At 39.1% G+C, this 23,016-nt stretch overlaps 2 protein-coding genes across 12 annotated transcripts in view; one reads left to right on the forward strand and one right to left on the reverse strand.

Annotated features, from left to right (window-relative positions):
* Positions 1-6,241, forward strand: part of OXR1 (oxidation resistance 1) — a 367,132-nt gene extending 360,891 nt beyond the window's left edge. For 8 of the 11 annotated variants that reach the window (XM_037048384.1, XM_037048383.1, XM_037048376.1 and 5 more), the window contains 2 exons: positions 1,658-1,731; positions 4,648-6,241. In XM_037048384.1, the coding sequence (XP_036904279.1) occupies positions 1,658-1,731; positions 4,648-4,783 (210 nt within the window). In that variant the 3' untranslated portion in view covers positions 4,784-6,241. The remainder of the gene's footprint in view (positions 1-1,657; positions 1,732-4,647) is intronic. The other 3 variants (XM_037048379.1, XM_037048382.1, XM_037048381.1) reach the window with 2 other exon arrangements.
* Positions 6,242-12,313: 6,072 nt separating this feature from the next.
* On the reverse strand, positions 12,314-22,900 carry ABRA (actin binding Rho activating protein). Its single transcript, XM_037048388.1, has 2 exons — positions 22,180-22,900; positions 12,314-12,918 (listed from the first exon to the last, which is right to left on the reverse strand). The coding sequence occupies exons 1-2, from the start codon at positions 22,842-22,844 to the stop codon at positions 12,441-12,443; spliced, it is 1,143 nt and encodes a 380-aa protein (XP_036904283.1). The 5' UTR covers positions 22,845-22,900; the 3' UTR covers positions 12,314-12,440.
* Between the last annotated feature and the right edge of the window lie 116 nt (positions 22,901-23,016).

Raw genomic sequence — 23,016 nt, forward strand, 5'->3', positions numbered from 1 at the left:
CTGGGTCCCCAGTAGGAGCTATGTGAGGCAACAGATATTTCTCACACATCGATGTTTCTCTCCCTCTCTTTCTCCCTCCCTTTCCCCCTGCCTACCCCTCTCTCTAAAAATAAATAAATATAATCTTTAAAAAATAAAAATTTAATGAAACTCTTCTGTGTACAACACTTGGCATGGTACCAGATTTACATCATGGGCTCAGAAAGGCGTATACATCATTATTACTGTTCTGTTTATGAACCATCATTGTGAAATTCCTAGAAACTTTTAGCGACTTAATAAGCCTAATGGTGTATGTCTTGAAAACCTAAAAAATAAATTATTTGTGTTTAATTCAAAAGTGGTTACCCAGTTTTTTCTGTATTGTGGCCTGACTAATTTAAATTGAATACCGTATTTGCCGTGTATAAAGCACACCTGTGTTTTTGTGTGCATTATACAAGGGATTATTTTGCCCGTAGCATGTAGTCATGATACACGGCAAAATACAGTGCCAGTCAGAGCTAAAATGGAAAGGTGTACATGAGTTTTAGTGACTGTGTGATCCTGTTTAAAACATTAAGTGCAGCTCCAGCATCTGAGGTACGTTAAGGTTCGGAGTGTCAAACCTTTTTGAGAGAGGAACTTAGAATCTTGAGAAAGGAACAACAGATTTGGTTTAAAAAAGTAGCCTTTAGAAACAGTTTCTATAATAAATAAAATAGGAAGGATTTGATAACACAATAGAAGCTTTCATAACAAATTTGTAATTAGCTGGCTCAACAGATTAGCCAGTGCTTTCCGTTCTCTTAATAAAACACATCAGCTGACATACCTAACTGGAAACTTGAAGTTGCTGCAAAATTTTAAGCTTCATTTGTCCTTATTCTCAAAACTTTTTGTGCCGTTTCTACCTGATAAATGTTATAATACAATTAATCAAATGATATATAACTGTGAAAAAGTGAGTGCTAAGGTTTATTTTATTAAAAACTATAATGAATACTTTGGGAAAACTTGGTAAGGGTAAGGTACTAGAAATTGCTGTTGTATTAGGTTTCGGTAAAACTCCTGTGAAAGGTTAAAAATATGTTTTAGGGATATTGACATCTAGAAATCTTCTCCTTGGACTTTTGAAGTATTTTTATGTTCTCACTGCTCTTTAAAGAAGTTGAAGCTGGAAATCATGAGTATGTCATTAACTCGTATAAGAATGATGGTGGTGGTCAACATACGTACCCAAAGAAACGGCGTTGGCCCTGTATCAAAATATCATAACTTATGTTCGTGTTTAACATTTATATTTAACATTAAAGTAAATGTTAATGGCATCCATATCAGTGTTTTAAACTGATTTTCTGTTTTTTTCAGCTATGTTTATTAGCCATCCAATTCTTAATACCTGTAGAGTTAGAAAAGGGAAGTGTGTGTGAAGAGACAGTAAGTTCTGAGGAACTGGAATTGAAGGTGACCTTGTACTAGATCATGTGCTTTTACGTTTAGTTACACGAACACTGAAACTCAAAGCCCCACAACCTTGTGCTCACACTTTTAGTTTTTGCTATTATTTCTCTTATTGTCCATCTGAGCTTTGTTAACTGTTTGGGGTTCAGGAGAACTAACTGTTTAATGACCATTTTCGTCCACATATTTAAAGCTTTTTTATTTATTTATGTAGGTCTTTAAGTGGACAGGAGACAATATGTTTTTTATCAAAGGAGACATGGATTCCCTAGCTTTTGGTGGTGGAGGGTAAGTCTCTTAAACATTTTAACCATAAGATTTTTAAGAAACTTTAAAAATATATTTGTGTTATTTTTTAAATTAGTGATCTTTGGAAAGTTTTGACATTAGAATCCTTATTTGTATGTTATGACTAAGAAAGTATAATTTATTTTTAAGAAGGTGCTTAAGTGAAGTATTTGAAACCATTGGTAGAATATTTATTCTTTTTCTAATGCTGTGTAGTTGATTCCTTTTTGGTTAAAACCTATCCTATTATTGGAGTACAGTGACTCTATACTCCCATTTTGAAATAGAAATACACTGATACTATGGAACTTATCCAATTTTCAAATACCATAGTAGTTTGTTATTTCTCCCAATGTATTAAAAAAGTCCAATAGTTTTCGTGTTATTCTACCCTAGAGATTATTTGGACCAATATTTTAGGCAAAACTGACATTTTTTTTGCAAAAACTTTTAGTGACTCCACCTCCCACCCCACATTTTCAGGGCTTTTTTTCCTTTTTGTTTCGTTTTTAACACTAGGATTTATTTGATAACTTGATTTGATTCTTTCGGCATCTATGAGAAACTTTGTTTTCTTATTCTGGTATCCCAACTTCATTTATGGTGCTTGGAGGTAGCTTGCTTAGCACACCAGCATCATCTTCTTTGATATTTCTCTTTCTCCTTCAAGATCTGACATAAAATTTGCCAAATGATTTCTAAACTTATAAAAGTGTTATTTGTTTCCCATAGTTAAGGATATTCAGGTCTTATTAGCTATTAACATAGCTAATAACTTAGCTAATAGCTAAGACTATTAACATAGTCTTATTAGCCTGAAATAATATTCATTATTCTGAGTGACTCTAGCAAATTCTTTTGATAGGAGTTTGGAAAACGTGATTTCATTGATTAAAAAATAACCATGGTTAGTTATTAAAGCCTTTTGTGAAGGACTAAACCAGGTAACTGAAAACTGTGTCATCTTTAATTCTTGGAATCAGCCTATGTTTGTATGTTCCAATTATACCTTTCTTTTGGTGGAGAGGGAGCAATCATTCAGCCCTACCCGAAATGGTAGTCTCACATGTGATTTTGTTAGCTCTCCAGGAAGGCATCGCAAGCAAAAGGCTTATAATTTCAGGCTGTTAAGGGTGTCTTGTGTCTTTGAAAATAATGTACATAATATCAGTAGATATCTGTTGGAACTTGATTTTGACTGTATAACATGATTCCAGCAAAGTAAACTAAACTTTGGCTAATTTGTTCACAAATTAAGACAAGTTTACTGTCTGAAGAAAGAGAGTACAGCTCTGGGCAGATGTGCCGGTTGGAGCGTCATCCCTTGCACCAAAAGGTGGCGGGTTCAGTTCCCATTCAGGGCACATGCATAGGTTGTGGGTTCCTCAGAGGTCAGGGCATGTTACAGGAGGCAACAGATCAGCTTGTCTCTCTCTCAAAAAAAATCAGTAAAAACATATCTTCAAGTGAGCATTTAAAAAAGAAAGAGAATACAGGCTCAGAAAATGGAAGCTAGACACTTGATATTCCAGAATTCTAAACAGTAGCCCCAAAGAAATCAAAATTATAGTGGAGATAGACTGAATGTGGGCTTTGGAGTCAAACTGACATGATTCACACTCCAGCTTCAGTGTGTGTTACATGTGGGACCTTACACAAACTCACGTCTAGTGTTTCCTCAGCTGTGAAATGGAGATTGAACCCCACATTTTATTTTAGAGAATGTGGAACTTTTATGTCTCAGAAACTCATGTTAAATACCAAGTGGGGCAAATGTAGGTTTACAGTGGTTGGTTGTATGTAAAATAATATAATAATTAATAAATATTTTGATGTATTTATGTTTAGAGAGAGGAGAAAGGGGAGAAAGGAGAGGGACAGAAACATTAATGCAGGAGAGAAACGTTGATCAGCTGCCTCTCGGATGTGCCCCACCCCAGGACCTGGCCGCAACCCAGGCCTGTGCACTGCCTAGGGTGGAACTGGTGATCTTCCACTTTGCAGAGGGTGCTCAACCAACTGAGCCGTGCCAGTCAGAACCAATAATTAATAAATAATAATACAGAATAAATTATGTTTCACGTAGTCACGAATGTGAACTTACTTTTGCCCCACCTTGTATTTCTCACTGTTAATTAAGCCAGAGAGGTCAGTAGTCTCACTGCACACGGTCTTCGGGGCTGGGCTGCAGGGGCCCATGTTTCTTTAAGCTCTTCCCAACTTTGTGCTGCGAGGTCTTAGTCTGGTTGAGTTTTTTGTTGTTTTTCCCTAACAATTAAGTCATGTTTGAAACTGCCTAACCAGGTCAGGCATTGTGGTTTTTCTGTTTTAAATATTACCCAAAGTTATTTTTTAAATATTATCCAAATTATACATCTTTGATATCCTATAAAATCTTCTTTTTCATCACTCATTTTTGGGCGACTTGTTATGAAATGATTTACAGGGGAGGTTATAAATATGCCACTCAGAAAAGTAGGTTTACAGTTGTGAGTACATGAAACAGAGTTTATATTATATGATTAATTATTAATTATTGTATTATTTTCCATATGAAGAACTATAAACCTACTTTTGCCCCACCCTGTGCATTAAAACCCTGGAGCCAAAGAAGAAGGCCACAGTATCAGGCAAAGTAACAGAGCAGCACTTGTCTCAAAAGTTAATTCCATATGAAGTTTGTATCAGAGCTTTCATCTTATTCTTTGATCTGTATAATGGGACCTGAACAAAACAAAATTACCTTGTGCCGATGTGGAAAACAATAGAGAAGGGTTTGGAAATTTTAATGATTTTAGAGTTGTTGGATATTGAAGTGTCCCGTTTAAATTATTTTACAACCTCTGCAGTTATTATTTTACAACTCAGGGCGTAAGTATCAAGAGATGATTGTTAAAACTGTTGTATGTGTTGCAGGGGAGAATTTGCCCTTTGGCTTGATGGAGATCTCTACCATGGAAGAAGCCATTCTTGTAAAACATTTGGGAATCATACTCTTTCTAAGAAGGAAGATTTCTTTATCCAGGACATTGAAATCTGGGCTTTTGAGTAAATATAATGTTCTCTGTCTTAGCAGGATAATGGCCCAAACCTGACATGGACAAGCATTATTTGGAAAGTTCAAGAAGCAATACAATGTAACATGTTACTTGTGCTTTAAAATTAGTCCGTATCCCCATTTATTGCAGTTATAATTTGAAATTTATTTTTTAAATCACGTTTCTGTCCCAGAGTTAGAGTTCATTTCCGTTTAGACCATGGCATGGGTCCATGCAGGGTAAAAGCTTGGTTTCGTCAGAATTTTGGCAACATTTTGATCGTACTGACCACCTCATCTACAGTCCATGTTATCTCGGTCTCCTAAACGGATGGTGCTCTTCTGTTGGACCTCTGTTGGTTTCTTATTTTTGACATTGTATTGATTGTTTTACTAGATCAGTCTAACCGGGGGTTTGAGGGAATGAACACTGGATACTGCTAGTTCATGGGGTTGGCCTAGGTGAATTACGAACGTGCTCAACTTAGCCATTCTCAAGGACACAACACATGCCAAAATAATGCGTACGCATGGACCACTGAGTTCTAGTTTTAATTCACACAGCGTTCTCTTTATTAATTTTGCAGGTACTCTCAATTTCATTTTAATAAAAATGAAATATGAGGAAATTTCTGGTTGAAACAGACTGCAGTGCACATGACCCGCAGGTTTGGGCATAAGCTTTCACCACTGAATTAACTGATAAATAGTTACAAAGTGACAAAGGAGAATGAGAACTTCATGATCCTACTGGGTTTAATATCTCAAGCAAGAAAATATTCTACTTATATATTTGTAGTGTAGCAGGGCATTATAAGTACAAAAACTATGAAACAGATGCATATTTCTTCAACATTTGTGTCAGGTATACTGTTTTATAGTTCTCTTGTTTTAGCCTTATTGCACACCAACTCCCAAAATGTAGGTTCCTGTTCAAAAGGACAAGAAACTTGTGGGGTTTTTTTTTTCTAGTGGTATATGTTATTAGTTACCATTAGCATTTGCTGTTATAAAAGGGCAATGATTATAGTAGACAATATTGTAATTCAATAGTAGACTTGTTGAATATGCAAACTTACTGTCAAGTGACCTCAAGGGAAAAAACGATAGAATATACTAGTAGTTCTTATCCTCTTTTGTAGGAAACCAGTAATAAGCCATTATGGCAATAATTCATCAGTTAATTTCAGAGCTTCATGTTATGCAAACAAAATCCTGCTGTTATACATGTGACAGTGACTTTGTGCTGAAATTTCAGCTATTCCAGATAAACATTGTATATTATCTTGTAAATTAATGTTTAAAGGTAGTTTTGTTCTTATAGAAAGTGTTGATTGCCAGGTTGCTTATAGCACTTTAAATTATTCTAAAAATGAAATTGTAAGCCAAATATGTTGGCTCATGTAGTTTTAGTTGTATAGAACTAAAATATATTTAGATCTTTTGAAAATTTAGATAATTATCTCAAGAAAGCATAAGCCTAATGGAAAAGAAAATCTGATATTCTATTTAATATACTATTGCTGAATGTGAATAGAAATGCAGGGCATCGTTTTTCTTGTCTATGTAAAGCTCTCGTTATAACTTAGTAACAGTCTATAGATTAAATGTTTACAAATAGGGAATTGTAAATAAATATATTGGGTTACTCCCTCCCGCCTTGGTCTTCCACAGCAGTATTATTGTCTTTGTGGAGTTGACTAATCATGAAAAAAAAATCCTGTATTGGATTTAAATTAAAATAAGGTCATAGTGGTGTATACCAAATAAAATTAAATACATAAATACAAATTTGAGTTTGGATTTATTGACAATCAATTTGTTTTCATAGCTAAGAGGTTTTGATTAGTTATAAAAAGTGTTCCTAGTGACCATGGTGGTGGTGGTGGTGGTGGAGGTGGTGGAGGAGGAGGAAGCAGGCATTCAAGTAGAGGGAGCACCACAGTTTAAAAAGTGGGGAGTAAGAGGGCACCTGGCATGGAAAAAATGAAAGTAGTTTGATGTTTTTAAATTATGTGTTTTTTTGATGGGGAGTGCACAGCATGGTATGACTAATGTCATAAAGAGATCTGCTGTGTGCAGTGCCAAGAAACTTATTTTTTCTCATAGGAGTAATTAAGATAATTTGAATGGAGGAATGACATGGTCAAATTTGCACTTCATGAAGATCTCTGCAAAATAGATTTGTAGAGAGGAAAACTAGAGACAGAGCAGTCTGTTGTGAGGTCCAGAGGGAAAATGTTGAGGTCTGAAGAAGAGTATTAGCAATAGTGATTAAAGAAGGAGGCATGGATTGGAAAGAGATTGAGGAAATAGGATTAATAGGATTTGGTTATTGGATGTCAGAAGGGGTTAAGGGTTAGTGGGTGATACACAAAGAGGAGAAAAAAGCAGGTGGAAAATTAGGTTAGCTCTGGAGCTTGTTATACTGTGATGGGAAAAATTGTAGAAATATTGGGAAAAGATTTAATACTCCATTCTGATAAAAAATGTAATCAACAACACACAGGTAGGTATTGAAACCATATCCTGTGGATGCAATGCCTTTGGAGATTATAGAATGAGTAAAAAGAGAAAAATCTTGAGATAGATTTTTAGGGTCAAGAAGTATTAAATGGTAAGCAAAAGAACAAAGGCTCTAAGCTTCCATCTTAAAAAGCTAGAAGAACAAGAACAACCAATTAAACCTAATGAAAATAGAAGGTAAGACAAAATAAAGATAGTAGAAATCAGTAAATTTTAAAACAATATACAAAACAGAAAATCTGAGGACAATAAAATTGTAAACCTCTAACAAGATAAAAATATTACCATAATTGAGAATTTAAAAGGAGACATTGCTACAGAGCTTGTAGACCTTAAAGAGATAGGATATTGTTAAAAAAAAAAAACTTCTTATCAATAAACTTGACAATGCAAGTGAAGTAGAAAACCATTTTGGAAAACAATTTATTAAACCTGACCCAACAGAACATATTCTAGAAAATGAATCTATTTAAAAAAGCTTTCCCACAAAAGAAAAAAAGGCCTATATGGTTGGTTGGTCCCTTTGGGTGATACTTTTATGTACCTTTTAAGCCAAAAATGAAAGGTATTAGTCTTAGATAAACTCTTCCAAGGTACTGAGAAAAAGGAGAACTTCTGATCATTTATTTTTAGGCCAGCATGACTTAGCACCAAAATTTTATAATCCTTACCAAAAAAATTAAAAAATTCTAGAACAGTCTCATACCTGTCAATAATTACTTTAAATGTAAATGGATTAAATGCTCCAATCAAATTACATGAAGTGACTGAATGGATAAGAAAACGCATTATGCTGCTCACTTCAGATCACAAAGACACTCACAGACTGAAAGTAAAGGGATAGAAAGAGATAATTCGTGGCAATGAAAATGAAGGGGGAAAAAAGCTGAGTGGCAGTACTAACAAAGGATCCAGCAATTCCATTTCTGGGTAGTTATCTGAAGAAATCCAAAACACTAATTTGGAAAAACATATACCTCCCTATGTTTAGTGCAGAATTATTCACAATCGCCAATATATGAATACAATCTAAGTGTCCAATGGTAAATCAATGGATGAAGAAGTGGTATATACAAAGTCTGTCCAGAAGGTATCCAGCCAAGTAATATGAAAAATAGGAACATTTATTGAAGAAGATACAAGAAACATTGTACATAGGACAATGACACCTCAGTCTCCTTCAAAGAACGTACCCTGGGACCTCACACAGTTCTTCAGTCGCCATCAGCTACCTTGTTCTGTTTTCCTGAATTTCATGAGTGGTCTGAAATTTCTTCCCTTTCAAGGGTGATTTTAGTTTTGGGAAAAGCCAAGAGTTGCAGGGCACCAAATCTGGGCTATAGAGAGGCTGTCACCTGGGTGATTCAATGCTTCACAAAAAAACTGCACAAGACATGATGCAAGAGTGTGAACATTGTCATGGGGAAGCTGCCAGTCACCAGATGGCCTTAGCTGCGGCCTCCTGAATTGGAATAGTTTCCACAGAGGAATGTTCAAGCTTAACGTAAAATTTGATGCAGATTCATTTCTCTTCTTGATCAGTCATTTTGAATATGACAGCCATATAGTATACACACTCACTGAACACCATCTACTCCCTCAGTTACTAGTATAATGAAGTCATTGTTCACTCATGTGCATTCCAGTCTACTCTCCTTAGCTGCCAGGTTACATCAGTGTTATGCAAACCATTCTCATTATATTGACAATGGCTGGACCTTTTCCAGACCTCATATATCTATACAATGGGACATTACTAAGCCATAAATAAGAATGAATGAAATCTTGACATTTCTGGCAACATGGATGGGCCTAAAGTATATAACATCAAATGAAATGAGTCAGAGAAAAATAACCTGATTTCACTTGCATGTGGGATCTAAAAGTAAGTGAACAAACTCATAGATACAGAGAATAAACTGATGGTTGCCAAATGGGAAGAATGTTAAGTGAAAAGGGGAAAGGGATTAAGCTGTGCAAATGGCCAGTTAAGGTGTCAGATGGGTACTAGATTTACCAGGGCAATAAGTTTGTAAGTTGCATAAATGTCTAATCACTATGTTGTACTCCTGAAATGAACATAACACTGTATGTTAACTATAATTTTAAAAATTTACTTCAGATGATCTCTATAGAAGCAAAGCATTTGATAAATGTCAATGCCTGTTTATTATCAAGAACCCTTTCCTAAGTAGGAAAGAAAGGATCTTAATCTTTTTTTTTAATGTACTGAAAGAATCATCTTATTCACATCTTTATTGCATCTTATTGCACAACCAATGCAATAACGCAAGAAAAAGATATAAGGATTAGGAAGGAAGAATTTTTAAATGTCATTTGTATATGACATGATTGGGGACATAGAAAAATTCCAAAAAGCTCAAACTGTTGGAATTAACTCATTTTTCAAGGTCACTAAATACAAGTTTGATATTTTTTAAAGCATTAAAACTTCCACTTTTAATGTACAAACAACAGTTAGAAAATGAAGTTTAAAATACCATTTGTAATACCATTGAAAATACTGAATATATACTAAAGAAAACCTATAAGAAAGAAGGAAATATCATATCTGTGATTGGAAAAACTATTGAAAGATGCTAGGTCTCCAAAATCTATTTGTATTGGCAGTGAAAATCTCAGGCTTATTTTTGTGGCAATAAAGTTGGTTTTATAATTTGTATGGAAATGTAAAAGTAAAGAATAGTTAAGACAAGATTGAAGAACGAGGCTTAAACCCAGATATCACAATCCATTTAAAAGCTGAGTAAAAGGATGCGGTATTGGTCAAAAAATATACAAAGAAATGAATCAAAATTGGAGTCCCGAAATGAAGTGATTTTGAAGGTAACACTGCTGCTTAGTGGAGAGGGTTTTTTTCCCAATAAATGGAATCTATCTTGGCCTGTCTCGCATCACCTACAAAAAAAGATTGTAGATCTAAATGTGAAAGGTAAAACAGTAGTACTGTTCATTTTAAAATATAGAAGAATATGCTCTTAGGATACACATACATTTCTTAAATGGAACACAAAAGCACTAACTATAAAGGAGAAAATAATACGCTACAGTATAATTTTAGGAGCTTTTTATTAAAAGATATTCAAGGTGAAAAGCAACCAACAGAAGCCCTAAGTTTTCAACTGGATTTTTCTACCGTAGAATTTTTAGGGTAAAGATGTTACATATCAGTCACTTTCCGCTAAGGAGGCTTGTTTCCTGACTTCACAGCCGCACCTTAGAAGTGTTCGTTAATGGAAGCTGTCTGAAAAGACTTTAATGCCTTCCTCAAATTCAATCAAATTGAACTTTGAAGTCTTTAAGTGCCTACCAAAACTGACACTGTTTGAATATGGGGAAACTTTCAAAACCTTGGTCTGAATATTCCACTGATAACTAGAAGTAACCCAACTTGTACTCTGTAATTTTGTCGTATTCCAATGAAGTAGTAAAAATAGTCCAAACACAGGAACTAGAAATACAAGAAAATATCTTTTATTCTTGTACCATACCTTAAAATTTGGACATAGGTTCATGGTTGTGATAGAAGTATACATCTTACATGAAATTCTGCTTAATATTGGTCATTAATAGGTAGTTTATTATGAAAACATGTACAAACCTTTAAAAAATTATTAGAACTTAAGTTCAAAAGAATCATACATGAAACAAAAATAACTCCTATAGTAGCTTAATCAATATTTTATATTAAACCTAACACCTAACAATTAATGAATGTCTGTTATTTTGAAGTATGATAATTTGACATTAATTTTTGTATTTAACACCAAAAATGCTATATATAATTTAGTCATTTGTATTGAATTCAGTAAAAATTGTAATCTCACATTTTACTCAGTTTGTGTTTTAGAGTGATATAAAGCACATTAAATCTAATTGAAAAAACATGACAAGTAGCAGTTTAGGGTCAAATTTACCTTTGGCATCATATTAAACTACACTTTTTTCACTTTGGCAAAACTAATATTGCTCTTTTGTCATTTTTAGATTATTTATGAAGTTTGTTCAGAGGATAAAGAAAATGAAAATGGCTCAAATCTGCTGCTAATTTACCAGTGATTCTATTGGGTTCTTCTATATGGTCATTCCACTTTATTGTGGAATTTTCTGTTATTTCTATTTCATTGTACAGGGTCCAGCACAAATAACATCCCCTTTTTTATTACAGAAATCATAAGCATGTAATTCTGTAACGTAACAATATCACACTCAAGCACACCGTATGACATTGTAGGTGAAATGTTCAAATTAAAACTGTGAATTTACACCCATAATATTACCCTACCAACCATGCTCCAGCAGGTGTTTCTCCTGCTGGACCCTGTATAATGACATAAATGTGAGCAGCATGACTTAATATGTATGGTTTTGACACAAAATAAACTTCTGCAAGAAGTCTTAAAAAGGCAGGTCAATTTGAACTCTCACCTTTGCTGTGCTTTTACAGTGAAGCAGAACATACCTGCTTTCTCTGTTGGCTAAGACCACCAGTAATGTCTGTTTTTGCATGATTTGCACAAATTACACAGAAACATGAATAACTTCAGAAAAATTAAATCGTAAGCCCACAAAGATTTGAGCAATTTCATTATCTTATTTAAAAACTTACTGATTCATGTGCCTATATTGTAAGTTGTGCTGTAGTTAAAATTACAATACAAAGTCAAGCTTCTTAGAAAATTTTAAGTTTAGTTTTGTCAAACTTAATGGAATTCTTTTTTCCCTGAAAGTTGACATAATAATTCTCCTGATATTCACCTATAGTCAGCCTTCTTAGATATAATAATTATTTCATTAAAGACCTGCAATAATTTCTGCAATGAATGCCCAGATAATTTTGCCTAAAAGGGTAAGTGCTGAGAGTGACGTCACAGGAATGGCGGTGTGAGAGACCCCCTTGGTCTTACCCTTCCGGGGGGAAGGGTGAGTGGAATTCCAAATGTTTATGTATACTCTATCAAAATCTTCCAATATCCTCAGACATAGTGTGCCAAAAAGTCATTCGTGGAAAAATTATTTAATATTTATGAACTTATCACAGAGCAGTTTGCATGTTGATTTTTACTAAATTAGCATTTAGCATTAAGACGTTAGTGGGTCGAGTATGGCTTTCGTGGTTGAAGGTTCACTCGAGTAGAGTAATCAAAACATGGTCATCGCGGCCTTGCCATAACATCTCTCCTTCAAAGTCAACCAGTCCGTGTTTCCTGGCACGCATGAGGATGCCCACTACTTTATCTGAAATACGAACGTATCTGTCGAAGAGATCTCCGAAAGTAACCTGAATCTTTCCATCCCGTCTGTGGCGCGCCATCGTGCGGATAATGAAGCACATGTCCGTAATTTCTCTGTGGATGTGCTCCTCGGCTCTCTTGGCCCTTTCGGCAGTCTTGGTTCCCTCCTTGGGACGGCCGTAGCCTTCGTCTCCCTTGTGTAGACGGGTGGACATGGCCAGCTGGTAATCAAATTCTTCACTAAAAGGGTTGAGCTTCTGGGACTGTATGTGGTCATCGGCCCACTGTTGCCATCTCCCTTTCAGGCTGTCCACTTGGCTGTGTTTCCGTCGGGCCTTGCAGTTGAGTTTCTCCATAAATCGGTTTGCCCTCAAGGAGAGAGAGACAGTGAAGAATCAAGACACTGATATTTAAACACACAACTGGTACTTTGTCATTGTACTTCTGCACTTATGCATCTTAATGTAAGTCTCTACTTTTCTCATCATAAAAGGAATGGAAACACAATGGAAATAGAAGTGAAAGAAGAAAAATACACAGTCCCACCATCGTTTTTAGTTTATTGTATGTCCTAGATTATTTTCTCTGGATGAAGGAAGGTTTTAAGCACTATATGATAATAATATTAAACTATTTTAGGGGAAAAACATTTCCTTACACACAATTAATGCAAATGCATGTATCTTAAATTTCATGTTAATAACATTTTAGAACTGGAATCAGGACTGTATTAAGGGGGTCCACTTTCTATAGATCTTCAGAAACCAACTATTTTCCCTGCAAAAGGTTTATACCACCCCCAGCACACTGATATTTACATGTAGATTTTCATATATAGATTTTTAATAAGGGCCTATCTATACTAGCATCAGTGATGTACCACAAATTTGAAAGTACCAAATTGTATAGGTAGAAGACACTTGCTAGCAGTAGTAACATTTATTGAATATTACATGCTGGCATTCTTCTAAATATTTTTTACTAATATTCCCACAAGCATTCTATGACACGGGTGTTAGTGTACTCATTTCACAGATGAGGAAACTTGAGGCTTGAGGGGTTAAGTAAGTAAAGTCACAAAACTTAAGTGGTAGAGCTGGGATTCGAACCCAGCTCCATCAATGTCAAGCTGGCCCCAGAGCCTGTGTATCGCTTACAAAATACTGCCCTAAACCAGTGGCAGAGGTGGCATTCAAACACAACTGAGACTCAAGTCAGTGCTCTGAGTTTCATGATGCCACTCAGTATGTGGGTGAGTTGCCTGTCAAATGTGTGTGTATCCTTGCAATTGAGAATGGATGTGTCATTAAAAAGATAGCTCTGGGAAATGTAGACCAATAGTATAAGGAGGATGAAGGCCTAATTTTGAAATGGCCACAGTGTGCCTTTGAAACCCTTCCCTGTCATTCTATATCTCTGATCTAGACTTTTTCTCTAGGTCTCTTTGCCTTCACAAGTAAACACGATCTGTTGGGCTCTCTGAGAGTCAAAGCTGTGTATTCCTCATCCTCACGCATGGCCCACCGTTCCTCCTCCCCAACAGTGAATGGCCTTGTGTCTGCAAGCAGTGGGCTTGAGGGGGTGGAGCAGTGCCAAAACTGCTTACAAGAAGGGCGTGCCTGACTAGGTAGCCCCTCCCACCAAAACTCTCACCATTAGCTATTGAAAACCCAGAACAAGTCGGACAGATGTGGGTATTCCTCACTGGCAGAACTCACTTCCTGAAAGCTGGTTATCCCAGTGCAGGAAGCTAATAGATGTGGATAGAGAGGCCTACGCATTTGTGGTTAGCATTGTTTTCAAAGGAGGAGGAATGACATCCACTAGAGGGCACACTTTCATTAATTCCCAAGCTTTGTGTTTCCAAAAGCCCTAGCCTGTAGCTAGAGAGTGCAAACTAGGACTACACTGCTACAGGTAACACTCCTGAGTAGCCACGTGGACCAAAAGGATATGACAAAGTTAATCGGGAAGAAGCAGCATACAAAAATTATAATTGTTACATGTTTAAAATAAATACATATTGGAAACTGCCAAGAGTTGCATCACACCCAAGTGAAACGATTTCTCTGCCCTGCTGGGCCTCACCATCACCTCCCTCTCCGCAGACTGGCCTTGTTCAGCTGCCCAGACCCCAGGCAGCTTTACCTCATTATGGAAGGAGAGCAAACACCGTATCCCCTTGGATCTGTGGCAATCCAGACAGGCCTAGCCTTCAATACATAGTGAGCCCCAGGCCATCCCTGTAGAACCCAAAGGTCATACCACATTTGTAGTTTCTTCTAATTTTAATTAAGAACCTAGATTCCCTGAGTGTTGAAACTGTGTCATTTGGAATAAGGGCTGGGGATGGTGAGGTTATAAGTCTATGACAAAGAAAAATACTGATAAAAGAAGGTACTTCTTCTAAAAGAAGCACCTTTTCTTTTTTTTTAAGATTTTATTTATTTATTTATCTTTAGAGGGGAAGGAAAGAGGGAGAGAAACATCAATGTATGGTTGCCTTTTGTGTGTCCCCTGCTGGTGGTTAGCCTGCAAGGAACCAGCCTGCAACCCAGGCATGTGCCCTGACTGGGAATCGAACTGCGATCGTCTGGTTCGCAGGCCCGCGCTCAATCCACTGAGCTACACCAGCCAGGACTAAAGAAGCACCTTTTCGATCTTAACATGCATGTGTTATATTGCCAAATAGAAGAGAAGGAAAACAAAGAATTGGTCCTGTAAGTGAAAACTATGTTAAAAATAGTGTTATGAAGAAAAGTACTAGGAGGATGTGCACATGAGTATTCAATTTTCTCTCTTACAAATGTTCTATACCGTTTTTGTATTTCCTATTTTTAAAAGTTTGAAAATATCTATTTGAAATCAGGATGAAAAAGCCTTATATCCTAAATATCTTCTTGGTCAGTCAATTTTAAAATCTCTATTTTTCTTATCCTTTTTTTTATTTATAAGTAAAAACGTATGTAATAGTTTAGATTGAGTTTTAGGAAGGCAGTCTAGTATAAATTTATAGCAAACAAAGCAACATTTAACATCACATCTATACGTTGGGATAGAATATTGAGTCCTGACTTGCCTTTTTAGTTTCATTATCGAAAACAAATTTTCTTATAGCTCATCAATAAAGGTTTCCCCTGTCCTGTATGTGCAATGTAACTAATTGCACTAGACATAAACATTCTGTCTTGGAAAGTCTAGTTTCATTTACTGAAATAAATTCTCAACTTTATTCCCTATCTCTCACCTTTAATAATGACATCAGTTTGATGTTGCTGCCTTATGTGATGTGGTTCTTCAGTTATATGCAGACAATATAGGAATCAGTGTATCTTCATTTTATCATTTTGGAGCAATCATTATGTGGGAAATTAGGAAATGTGAAAAAAACACAGAAAACAAAAGTTCTGGAAGATATATTTTAAACCTAACCAAGTTCTTTGGCACTAAAAACATTCTCTCCAATAAATGTTTCTGGATGGCCAGCTTCAAAGGGTCCGGGGGCCTGAGTCTCGGATCTGCATGAAGAAGCTGGAGACCTGCTGTGGCCGTCCCACCTGGAGACTCTGGCAAAGGGAGGACGTCCCTTCACGGCCCAGGACCGTTTCTCTGTCNAAAAGTTCTGGAAGATATATTTTAAACCTAACCAAGTTCTTTGGCACTAAAAACATTCTCTCCAATAAATGTTTCTGGATGGCCAGCTTCAAAGGGTCCAGGGGCCTGAGTCTCGGATCTGCATGAAGAAGCTGGAGACCTGCTGTGGCCGTCCCACCTGGAGACTCTGGCAAAGGGAGGACGTCCCTTCACGGCCCAGGACCGTTTCTCTGTCTGTAAAGCAGAACCCTCCTTTCCAGCCTCTCAGGGTGTCCTGGGGAGAATTTGTCCTGTGCATTGGTTTTCTTGCTCTTTTCCACAGGAAGAGTGGTCAACTTGACGTCATGAGAGCATGACATCCACAGGGTCTCATTTATGAGGAGCAGGGTGACTGCATTCAAATGGCTGGGTCAATATCTCTGATCAATAATTTCTCTCATCTGTTATCAACCAGCTTGGAGGGCCAGGCCTGTGATTCTGCTTGCAGGTTGGTGAACGTCCTCGGGGTCAGTGGAAAGGGCCCCAAACTCTAGGACTGAGAGCGAGTAGTAGAAAGCCACGCTTGGGCTTTTGTTTTTAGCAAAGTCCTTTAATATCCAGGGGTGGGCAGAAGTAGGTGGACAGTTGTTCAGATGGAAAAAGATGGGCAGGTTATGATTATTGAAATAGCTTTATTAACTGAAAACCACGTCACAGTGGCCCAGTGCACCTGAGTGCAATATTGTAAGTGCTCTAGTCCGGCCCTCACTATATACACAGTCTGGGAGTCTCCTAGCTACACACAAGCACACTTCGGACAGAGTTCTTTATAAACCTACTTTTTTGCCCACCCCTGTATATTTGTTTAAATATATTTTATTGATTATGCCATTACAGTTGTCCCATTTCCCCCCTTTCATTTCCCTCCACCCTGCACACACCCTCCCACACACATTCCCCCCTTTAGTTCATGTCCATGTGTCTTAAGTTCTTTAGCTCCTACATTTTCCACACTACTCTTGCCCTCCCCCTGTCTATTTTCTCCCCACTGTCTATGCTACTTATTCTCTATTCCCTGTACCTTTTCCCTCCTTCCCCTCCTCCCACTCCCTGTTGCTAACCCTCCATGTGATCTCCCTTTCTGTGGTTCTGTTCCTGTTCTAGTTTGCTTAGTTTGTTTCTGTTTTTTTTTAGGTGTGGTTGTTAGTATTTGTGAGTTTGCTGTCATTTTACTATACATGTTTTTTATCTTCTTTTTCTTGGATAAGTCCCTTTAACATTTTGTAAAATAAGGGCTTGGTGATGATGAACTCTTTTAACTTGATATCTGAGAAGCACTTTATCTGCCCTTCCATTCTAAATGAAAGCTTTGCTAGATAGAGCAATCTTGGATGTAGGTCCTTGCCTTTCATGACTTGGAATATTTCTTTCCAGCCCCTTCTTGCCTGTAAGGTCTCTTTTGAGAAATCAGCTGACAGTCTGACGGGAACTTCTTTGTAGGTGACTGTCTCCTTATCTCTTGCTGCTTCTAGGATTCTCTCCTTCATTTTAATTTTGGCTAATGTAATTATGATGTGCCTTGGTGTGTTCCTCCTTGGGTCCAACTTCTTTGGGACTCTCTAAGCTTCCTGGACTTCCTGGAAGCCTATTTCCTTTGCCAGATTGGGGAAGTTCTCCTTTAGTGTTTGTTCGAATAAGTTTTCCACTTGTTGCTCTTCCTTTTCCCTTTCTGGTACCCATATAATTCAGATGTTGTAACATTTAAAGATGTCCTGGAGGTTCCTAAGCCTCTCCTCATTTTTGTGAATTCTTGTTTCTTCATTCTTTTCTGTTTGGTTGTGTCTTTCTTCTTTCTGGTCCACTCCATTGATTGGAATCCCAGTTTTCTTCTCATCATGATTGGTTCCCTGTACATTTTCCTTCATTTCACTTAGCTTAGCTTTTATTTTTTTTATCTAATTTGCCACTAAAATTGACCAGTTCTGTGAGTATCCTGATCACCAGTGCTTTGAACTGTGCATTTGATAGATTGGCTATCTCTTCATCGCTTAGTTGTATTTGCTCTGGAGCTTTGATCTGTTCTTCCATTTGGGCCATTTTTTTTTGTCTTGTTGCACCTGTTTTGTATGAGGGGCAGGGCAACCACGTTGCTGGGTTGTAACACTTTATGTGGGGGCAGGTCCAAGAGAGAACAGTGGGGCTTGCTCAGCTCTCTGTTGGATCTCAGTTCCTTTTGCCACTTCCTCCAAGCAAACTGGGCCCTTCTGGTGCTGATTCCCAGGTGGGTGGGCTTGTGTACATTCTAGGACCCTGTGGGTCTCTCCAACGAACTCTCCTATGAGTCTGGGGGTCTCTCCCTGCACCTCAACCCCTACAGGTGTTTTTCAACCCATGTTTTGAGGCTTTATTTCCATGTACTGGGGCCCTGGGTTGCACGGTCTGTCTCACTCCCCAGTTTCGCCTGGTTTATCTGTGCATGAATGTGTGACCTCCCAGTCAGCCAGCCACCTTGTGCACAGTGCTTGACTTCACAATCGCTGCCTCACTGGATCTGCCTGTTGCCACCCCTCTCCCAGGGTCCGCCCGCTGCTGTCTTGTGTGTTCGGGGTGCCTTTCGCGCCTGGTGCCATCACTTTTTATGCCCTCTCTGTCCAGCTTTCTGACTTGTCCCTGCTTACCAGTCTGGATGGATGTGTCTATTTTATCTCCTTGGTTGTCTGACTTCCATACAGTTCAATTTTCTGTCAGTTCTGGCTGTTATTTTGTTTCTAAATTGTTGTTGCCCTTATTTTGGTTTTGCAAGGAGGCACAGTGTGTCTACCTACACCTCCATCTTGGCCGGAAGTCCTACCCCTGTATATTGAAGGACTTTGTTAAGAACAAAAGCAAAAGTGTGTCCCAGACCCCTACACTTTGGGGGATACTGGGATCCCATTAATTAAACTGACACTTAGTCTCGGTTTGATTCCCTATTTTACTCCTTAAGTCTGTTCTCTAAGCAGTCTAGCAGCGTGGCTAAGAACACAAGCCCTGGCCTTCCCACCATCATCACTTACTAGCTCTGTTGTCGAGACACGTTTCTCAGTGTCTGTGTGTCAGTTCCCTTGGCCATAAAATGGCACCTTCATTCTCAACTCCTGTTATTGTCACTGAATAAAACTTGGAGAAGAGGGTAGATGGGTGATTGACTCTTGAGTACCTCACTCTTTCTGTATGTGAGTGGGATCCAGTTTCCTTTGTCTAAAGGAGCTAGACTGACTGAAGTCATGGCTATACAGTCAAAAGACTAAGTATTTTTAAAATGAAGTGAAACATACAAACTGCCTTCAGAGTAAAACCCCAGTTAGCAAAGCCATGGATTCTCTGTTTTCCCAAACCTGACCTGTTTGTTTCTATTACCTTAACTACTAACAAAACTCTCTCTACTTAAATGTTCATGATTCATCTTTTTCTCCCCATTGGTGGATGTGGGGAAAGAATGGTGTTTAATTAAAAATAAGTGAAAATCTCTTTCCCATAGGCTCACTCAACAATGCCATGTTCATTTCTCAAGCAGTATTTGAGAGTCCCATCAGGCAAAAAGTCCCATTAGGTTCGGCTGAAGCTTTCTGAGCACAGCTAGGATTACAGCTGACATTCAGAGCTGTTGCTGCTGCTCACAGCGTTCTGGGACCCTGTGTCCTGAGAGACTGAGGGAAAGGAACCAAAGAAGGAAGAGAGACCTAATGCCCACTTCCCTCTGGCCAAGCCTGAGAGCCAGGCTCTGAGCACCTTGAACAGCTGGGATCACCAGGGCTGGGCCCCTGCAGTTGTAAAGAGTATAACTTATTAAATAGCTCCTCTGAGTCCATTGCTTTACATAATTAATATAAAAATAACTTTAATTATCACATCTATTTTTAGATGAGGTCAAAGAGACTTAGGATTTGTCAAAATAACTAGGACTCAGATCTCTTATTCAAAGCTTAAGCTGTTTCCCATCACACTGAGAAGGTGCCCATGCCTTGCACTTGCCTGCTTTCCTGGAACCACAAGAAGGGTACTGAATGCAAGCCCCCACTTCCACGTGAGAGTTCAGAGTCACAGTCCAGAGGGTGGGCTCTGGAGCCAGAATGCCTGGGCTCGAATTCTGTGGGCAGTGCACTCTTACAGACATTCCCTAATAGTCCTTTGTTGCATGTTCTCATCTATCAAGTGTGGACAGTGATCATGGCGACCCCGTGAGAATGTCGTGAGGACTGTGTGAAAACACACATGAAGCGTGCTGAGACAAATACAGAGAAGAGCGCGTGCAAAGGAGACTAGTCCCAGCTGTCATCTCCCTACCTCTGGCCAGTGCAGATGTGTTGACAGGACGATCGTCACTGTGCCAATCTGTCTTCATTCCGTTGGGCTCTGTTACTCTCCTTCTAGCACTCACGTTCACGTGTGCATGTGCACACATACACACTCACACACTTTAATCCACATGGCCAGAATTTAGACTGTGGGTCCATAGATCTGGTAGTATAGTTATTTCTGACTATGAATTCCTATATTAATGTAAGTAGAACTCAAATCTGAACACATCCTGAGGGCACTGCGTGAGAGTCGGCACCCTTGCATTCGGAAACAGGCCCGTCTCAGCTTTCTCACTAACCTACCAGGTAAACTTTCCCTCTGAGCTTCTTCAGTGCTCCACTTCCTAAAATGGGATGATACCCACTTCATAGGGTTATAAGCATTAAAAGAAAAAGCATGCAAAATACCCATAGTGCACACTAAATGCAAAAGAGATTGTTAAAATTATCTAATTGGGCCATTTCATTTTTCTTGAAAGTTTGCAAAAATAGTAGTTCTGATTATTTTTCAAAGCACCTGTAAAGTCACACACTGTAAAGCAGCTCTTTGTCAAATTAGGTAACCAGTTCTGTTCTTTACTTTCTGGTTGTTTCATAAAACTTGAAAAACACACACATCTAACTTCCCATAGAGAGTTCGTTTGAAGGCATCCGTCATATCAGAGACTTTGCCCACATTTTGATGCCCTGTGGTTGTGGAGCGAGATATCCTGACTTTCTATTCTGTGGAAGTAGAGTTTGTGTCTTGCAAGAAAGCATGTGTTTCTTGTCTGAATAAATGTGGTGGTTCGAGTCTCTGTGTGTGTGTGTGTGCACTTAACATCTGAATATCTAAGGATTGTGGTACTTTAATTGCCTAGCTTGAATAGCATTTCTCTTTGTTTGCAAATGACAAATTTTTTCTGGAAGTTTGAAAAAGTGCTAAATAATAGACTCCATATGAATAACTAACTTTCACACACTGAGCATATGTGGTGGGCACTACTAAGTGTCTGGCAGCCTCACCTCATCTACTTCTCTCAATACAATACAGTTTGTCTCCAAAGATCGCTGTTGCCTTCATTTTACAAATCAGGACATGGGCTGAGAAAAATAATCCGACGAGTGTGTGGCAGGAACACTGAAGCCCTACTCTGAGCAACTTTCAAGCACACAACATAGGGTTGTTCTCTGCAGTCAGGGCAGAACTGGCATTTGAACTCGGGTCTGTCTGACTTCAGAGCTCACTCTCAAGTTAGTCAGCAGCCTCCCACCTGGTGACAGGGACATAGAGATCCGTGTTCCATGGGCACTGCTTGGGTAGATGTGGCTCCTGATATAACTTAAACTGATTTGGGACAAAGGCAAGGTATCTCCAATCCATCTACCAGCAAGACTTCTCTGCAGAGAAATGAGCCAATTTGCTACTCATTATTCAATTGATGTTAAAATTTTACCCAAAGCACTCACCACCCCTGTCTGGTAGCTTCATTTTTGTTGAGGCTAAAATTTGAGTGGTCAGTTCACACAGAATAATGCAGGCCCTCACCCAAAGTCCCTTGCCTGAGCTGGGCACTGCCCTTTTAGCTCAGAGGCATTCCTTCCCACAGGACCTGCCTGCTGGCCCAGGCTCTGAGGTTCTCATTACCATTGGTGGTGCTTCCCTGCTGTCTGGATTCCCTGCTGGCTGGGCCCCAACAGTCGTACAGGCAGCTGCAGGACAAATGAATGCACTTACTGGGAAGGCACGGGGCGTCTGATTCTGGCCACCTGCTCCCCATCCTCCTCTTCAGGCCTGTCCTCGGTCTCGCCACCGTAGCCACTGTCCTCCGTGTCTATGCTGTCACTCCTCCCCTTGGGCTCATCCTGTTCCATCGCCTTCCAGCCTTTGGTCAGCTCAGACACCAGGTTGGAGCATTTTCTCCGCCGTGTGGGGGAGCCGTGGCTGTGGAGGATCCGGTCAATGTCGTCCTCTGGTTGCCCAGGTTCCGGCGTGCCACTGTCCTTCTCATATCTGTGGCTGAGGTCACTCACGTGTCTTCCTCTCTCATAAGCTTTGCTGACAACCGTTTTGGTCACTTCTTTCCTTTTGATGTGAGAGACCTCAGTGGCTTCCTCTGAGCTCCGTCCATCTCCATGCCCCTCTGGCTTTAGGGAAGGAGACTTTGGGGCACTCTGAACTTTCTGGTTGGGAGCCGGGTGTGTCACTGGTTTAGGATCTTGGGTTGAGTCCTGAGTCCCACCCGGCAGCCAGCCCGCAGGCTCCTGGGCCTGCCTGGTGCTGTTCTCATTTGCCCACTGCTGCCAACCTCGGGCCAGGCTGATCACCAGGGTGGCCCTGTGGATTTTCTGGAGGGCTCTCTGGGCCGGCCCCTCCTCTCTGTCTTTGTCCCCCGCAACCATGCCACCCTTCTCTTCTGCGCTGATAGCCTGGGCACCGGCTAAAATGACTGGGGACCCGGGGACTGCCTGGGACTTAAATAGAAGCAGGGTGTGGGGCAGGAAGAGAGTTTGGTGATGATGAAACTATGTTAAGTATGTCTCGTCAAGATGCGGCGCCTTCCCCCTGACAGTG

Source organism: Sturnira hondurensis, unplaced genomic scaffold (assembly GCF_014824575.4).
Source record: "Sturnira hondurensis isolate 20B ecotype Veracruz unplaced genomic scaffold, ASM1482457v3 Scaffold0006413, whole genome shotgun sequence".
Classification (NCBI taxonomy): Eukaryota; Metazoa; Chordata; class Mammalia; order Chiroptera; family Phyllostomidae; genus Sturnira; species Sturnira hondurensis.